General features: G+C 40.2%; 1 protein-coding gene across 1 annotated transcript; it reads left to right on the forward strand.

The window, feature by feature from the left end:
- Positions 1 to 3,431: 3,431 nt before the first annotated feature.
- On the forward strand, positions 3,432 to 4,892 carry LOC135465985 (5-hydroxytryptamine receptor 1A-alpha-like). Its single transcript, XM_064743368.1, has one exon. The coding sequence runs from the start codon at positions 3,432 to 3,434 to the stop codon at positions 4,890 to 4,892; it is 1,461 nt and encodes a 486-aa protein (XP_064599438.1).
- The last annotated feature ends 1,624 nt before the right edge of the window (positions 4,893 to 6,516 follow it).

Below are 6,516 nucleotides of genomic sequence, written 5' to 3' on the forward strand. Positions count from 1 at the left end.
ATCATGAACTCGCCCTGCCACAAGAAGACACTATCTACGTACACGCACAACTCCTGGTCGTCACGTGACTGAACAATTATTAAGTACGACATTTTTTCTCTGATGTTTTATATTACGACCTAATAATTTATTGCCTCTATACAGAAAATACAAATTTTTTTTTTGACTAGGCTAGGAATTAGAGCACCATTCATAACAACGATGCATACGAGTTCAGCCCTGACGTTTGGTGTGCAGGGAGTTTGTAAATTCTGTCACCAGTTTGTTCTCGGGATCATGGTTAATGAGTGGTCAGTATTACGTTCCATTTTTCTTCCGCAAATGTTGCGGTGGCCAACACTATGGTAGGAGAAAACCGGGCATAGCCAGTGGAAATCCCACGATCATACCCACGCTGCTGGCAGATCTTCCCACACACGACCAGAGCAATTTGGCTCTGTAATGAAATGGCCTCTTCTACATATTTGTCAACAAATCTCGGTCATTTTCTGCCTTAAAGAGAGTAAAATGCGCTGTGGCTGGTATAGTTGGTATTCATCACAAATGAAATTCCCTATTCACAGGTCGTGCATTAAAGTCATGGTATGTGAAAAAACGTATTTAATGTATACATTTGACTATATCTCTCTGGGACAATGTTTAAGAACAGAACAGCGGGGGAAAATGAGTGTTATGACAAAAGGTTGAACGAAGCGATATAGACTCGAAATGTGCATGTTTGGACATTATAGACGAACAAAGAGACAATTCATTTCATTTGTGTTGATTAAGTGATAGATAGCTTAAGTGTAACTGCCAAAAAAAAAGATCCAACCACCTTCTCTTTACATGGAGACTTGGTGACAATAACCGGTTGACAACGCTGTTGTGGCCATTTGCACAGTCTAAGGTGCTTTTATCAATATTGTGTGCATAAGTACACCTTACACGTGAGAAAGTCCACCCAGGCACTCTTGGTTTCCTTAACCAGTAACACTGAAAAAAAATATGAATTTGGTCTGAAATAATAAATAAATAAATAAATAAATAATAAAATGCTTGCTGCCAGACATTGACTGCGCAATCAATTATATTCTTGGTTATTATTATCATTGACAATTCTGTGCTGATGAAAATACACTATTACTAATGCCATTTCTTACATATAATACGTTATTGCACATAGTTTATTGATTTCAGGTTATTAAAAAGCAGCGATTTGGCAAAAACATTACAACAACATATTGCATGCCTGAGTTCAACGAAATGTCTAATATAGCCAAAAATAACTTCCCATCAAGATATCCGAGTGCAACATGCACATAAGGAATGGCAAGTAAAACCGCTGCATTGTATACAATATCTGTGTATACACGTAATAGCTGGCTGTACGACAAAGAAGTATACTGAAATGCATTACAAAGACTTTGTAGCACATTGGTTGTCAAAAAAAAAAACATGAGACAATTTTGTACTTTTGCAACACCATGTCTATGAAAGAAAGTATATACCTAATTGGCTGAAACTTCACAGTCAGAGGAGAGAAGTTTATCTACATGAAGTTTATCGGATCAAACTACCAGCAAATTTTACTGTAGAAATATAGATTTGTTACTACAATGTGTGTTTCAATGTAAAACACTGCAAGGCTGATCCACAATCAGGTTGGCCTTTAGGTCATCACGATCTAGTTTAAATCCTGATTGCAACCATTTCAGTATGTGTCCCCATTAGATGCGTCCGATCCTATCTTATTATGGCCCCAGGGGAACTTGCGATATCTGAATTGTCCAAGTTTAACTCAGTCAAAGTGGGAGACAGCTGGTACACGTGGTCAGGTCACGTGACTTGCCCTTTGTAATATGTTATCGACCAATTTCTAAAAAGCATAATCTATTCTTGTGTTACTCGCAAAATGTTTCTCGGTGACTTCTAGGCCACTTAATACAAGTAGCGGATGGTCCACCATGCACTGCCTTCAAACAAGGTAAACTCGGTTGGAATTTATGACTACCTTGTCTTTCCTCATACGGATGAACTTCGGATAAGAAAAAAATAGACGGCTTAAATTATTGCGCAATTTAAATCAAAATAATAGGCGTTTTAACCAATATTCATATGGTGGAACTCAAATACATAACCATATTACCGACGGTAATCCGACGCCTACTCAGAGAATAAGTATGAAAATTGTATATGGTCGTAAATCGTAGTTGTGGAATGTGTTATATGTCTAGGTAATTCAACAATGGCCGTGCATAGGGCATACATAGTGCAGAATGCCGAAGGCTTGTCGGGAGCCTGACTTCCTTATACATGAATCTTTAATCAAGATTTTCTATAGTGGGATTCATTTCGAAATATTGACGGACGCCTTTGCACAAATATGGAATTTTTTTCACATGCAAAGATTTTATTAGAATTATCAACACGTGATATGTATTTGTTAAAGCGTAGATTCATTAGAAAAGTACACAGTAAGCCAAGGGCTAGTAAAGCGAACAAATTTAATAAATTGTACATTTAGAGAGATGCAAATTTTCCTTTACTCTTACCGTTGAGCATATTCTTACTATAAAGCCCATCAGTAGTGAACTCGACCAAGGCGACCGGTTAATACAGTGGGCATTCCGGTTTCCTCCACGGATAAACATATCCCTGATCTTTGTAACTGAAACGTTTTCGAGTTCAACCTTTTAAAACCACTCAAATAAATTAACAGTTTATTTTGCATGCACATCGCCTTGAGAGAATTATTATTAAATTATGGAAAAATGCTAGGACGTTTACTGTTTATATGATACCAGCAATTACATATTTGGAAGTAACGTGTTATATAATTATAAATGTTGTTTTCTTGATTAAAATAACCGCAGTACCGCCTGTAACCATCATGGTGAACATTTACTTTGTCTTCTATATCATGACCATGTGTAATATTTCCCTCATACACGCCAAAAGTTGTTTTGCTCTCTGAGTGGGCATTGGGTCGTGAGCCAGGGTTTGAGAATGGAATAGGATGGTTAAGGTTCCACGCATCGCCACCGGCTACTAGTCCTCTCCTTGGATGCCGCGCGATGTCTTCTCTTATCTTCAATATTTCCACCCGACTGATCAGCGCAGTATCGATCAACACTTGTGTAATAGCGATCCTCGGGGCCAATGTCATCATATCGCCAGACGCCTGCCATACTATCGCCATCGAGCTACGCTGGCTCTCTGCCGCAGACAACGTGCACCGGCTATGTATCCAGCCATCCAATTGGCTGTCCCTGTTATCGATTTTTCTTGCGGTCATAGATTCGTGTATAATAGAACAAGGCACGGTAGCGGTTGAATCAGTTTAGACGTATCTGACGGCGAGACAGAGTCTTCGATATGAGATTGTAAAACTCTAGTGTACGGCCAAGTCCGGCACTCCGTCCTGTAGCAAAGAGAAACCACCCGTCATCATGGCTGAGACTGTAGGGAAATCAGGCTGGGAAAACATGGGCGACGATAACCAATTCAGGGAAAACAACTATCCTGAAGTTCTGCGGACGTGGGCAGTGGCGATTCCGTTAATGTTCCTTGTTCTGGTAACTGTCACAGGTAACGGTACAGTTATCGTCATGTTCTTTCGGATGACGAAATTGCGTAATTTCAAGAACAGCTTCATCGCAAATTTGGCCATTGCCGATTTTCTGGTCGGGTGTACGGAACCCGTTTCCGTGTTGGAGACTGTGCGAGGAGAGTGGCCCAGTGGGATTGTCGGATGCCATGTTTTCTTGGTGGTTCGGTACTCGTTGTGTTACATGTCGCTGTGGAGCATCTTGTTCATTAGTCTCGATCGATGGTGGTCCATTCATCATCCATTCTCTTACCGCGTACGTCGCAGCAAGCGCCTAGCAATGTGGGCCATTGCCTGTGGATGGACATTAAGCTTCATTGTGCATATATTGCCCATCATTAGCTGGCATATACAAGGAAATCACAAAAACCTCAACCAGGACATTCCTACAAACTCCAACACTGACGCCCGAGAAGAGCTTGCCAGAGAGACTTTGTGTTTACATCCGTTCAGACAAGATTTTACATTCACTACCGTGGCTGTTAGCCTGGAATTCATTCTATTACTCCTAGCTCTAGTGTCTCTGAATGTGAGCGTTTTTGTGAAGATCCGAAGGCGAAAAGCTACCAAAATCCGGCGTTCTTTAAGCACATCGGAATATTGCTTTCACATGTCGAGAAAGTCATCTTCGGACTCCGAGAACACAATCGCCGAAGATGACCACGGTTTTTTCCGAAGACAGGAGAACAGGTTCCTCACGTATAAACAGTATAAGCCAATGGCTCGACGCCATACGTTGGCACAAGACATTCTCCACGCCGGCGTTTCGGCGTCACATTTGGCCCGCTTGGCATCGTCCAGGAAAGTGTCATTTGACGTCACTGTGTTGGCACAGCCGCTGGCGCTACGGAAATCGTCACACCACAGCGTGATTTCAAGGAACAGTCTTTCACCTTGCACAGGGTACACTCGACGGCAAAGCACGGGTGAAGAACTAGTTCGTGATTTGATGATTAGACAAGACAAGAAAGCAGCTTGCTCCCTGGGCCTTCTGGTATTTGTGTTGACAGTTTGTTGGGCTCCATTGTGTGTCTGTAGTATCATTTACTCTTTTGACAGCTCTTTCATACCTGCATGGGCTTTAGCCGTTACCCAGTGGCTCACCGCCTGTAATTCCGCTCTTAATCCGTTCCTGTATGCTATTGGGAACGCTGAGTTCCGGAAAGTGATCAAATCGTGGATAGGTTGTGTGGATACTGGCCCGTTTAAATACCATAAGGCGTTTCTGTATCATAGTATACAGTTACCTACCGACGGGGAAAACACTAGAGAACCTACAACGCCGAACTTGTCCAAAGACTGACTGTTTATCGCCTTTAAGTTAAAATTGAGGTCGAGCGAAAGACAATTGTACGGAAACAAATGTCATTTGATAGAGACTTTCAAGTCACTCAAAGACGACGACAACGCTTCGCGATGAAAGGTCCACGCTACACCAATGAACTCCAGTGTTAGACTGACTTAATATTAACCTGTATTATTTGCGATCATATTAATAACATTATGCACACACTGTATTTTCACAGTGTCTTGCATATTTTCTCAATGTGTTATTTTGAGTGTTGTATATCCGTGGTGAACGTATTACTGCTTTTGTTTCTATTTCTGATACATGAATTCATATTGATGCAGTTTGACTGAAATGATCACCAGTATTAAATGAGTATTAATCAATGGGTTTTATAACCAATGGATTTTAACAAAAAGGCTTTAAACAATGGGTTTTAAAACACACATCGAATCTCTTAAATGTAAATTTTAAGCATGGCGTTCTTCAAGTAATTCATTGTGTATGACAATAATTAGATACTGATTTTCTGTTATGACAGTATCATTCTGGGCTTATGAAACCTGATCTGCATAGTAGTCTGGCGGACTAAACCCCTCTATCCATTAATTCTTTGTTGTTCTACAGATCCTTAATGCTTTGGTATCATCAAAACATATCTGCGAAAAATTCGTGTCTACAATGTCAAATGTACTGGTTAATTTCTCGCTTTGAGCGTTGTTTTCTTTTCCTGAACTGTGCCAAAACAACTTGACATCATCAATATATTAGCGTTTAGATAAGATATCACGCATAAACTGGTGTCGGTTGAAACCATTTCCTGTCTGTGTGTATGTTACATTCTCACATTGTGATCCTTTTCACTGCCACCCAGCCATTTCTTTCCGGCCACCCTCAAACCACTGCCAATCACGTCATCAGTTATGTGTGTCTGAAGTTTAGAATGGCTGTGGTTTTGTTTGTTCACTGTGTATTCCAGGACACACGGCATTGCACTGAAATCGTTAATGTTGCAATACCATGATTGCTAAGCTCTCCGGGGATTCGCATAAAGCATAATGGCCATTATAGTTAATTGCCATCTATAGACTAAGGCGTTAAACCTGAGATAGAGGTGACTCTGTTGTAATATGTGTGTAAGCTCTAACAATGAATAATTATTTTATTGTAACAAAACTAATTATGTAAATAACTTGTCACAATTTTCGGATTTTTGGGGAGGGAGGCAGGTGGGGAATTCATGTTATTTGTAACATGTGAATATTGGATTTGCAGATGGAGCTGTAATTTAAAGACGGAACTGTGGTTGTTAAGGAAATGTGATAAAGGCCTGATAAATTGTCTCGTGTGATAAAACGAGATCTGCTTTGAAAGAATATACCCTAGTTTTTGTTGAAGTGTTCGGTGCAGTAGGGTCAATTTTATCTCAAGCACCTTGGAATGTGACGGTTTTGCTCATATTTTATGTGATTAAGTTTAACTATATATTACCTGTGTTATCTGTGACACTCAAATCTCTACTCATCTATACTTGTTGAAATGGTATTGAAATTATTGGCGTGATATTGATGTGATATTCATACATTCAACCTAATTTGTGCGATATCCTCTGTTTGCTAAAAACGAGAGGTGCTTGTGT

This window comes from Liolophura sinensis, chromosome 5 (genome assembly GCF_032854445.1).
Source record: "Liolophura sinensis isolate JHLJ2023 chromosome 5, CUHK_Ljap_v2, whole genome shotgun sequence".
Taxonomy (NCBI): domain Eukaryota; kingdom Metazoa; phylum Mollusca; class Polyplacophora; order Chitonida; family Chitonidae; genus Liolophura; species Liolophura sinensis.

Bases quoted from the DNA above. Each gene is read 5' to 3' on its own strand.
- LOC135465985 (XM_064743368.1), top strand. From the start codon at position 3,432: ATGGCTGAGACTGTAGGGAAATCAGGCTGGGAAAACATGGGCGACGAT.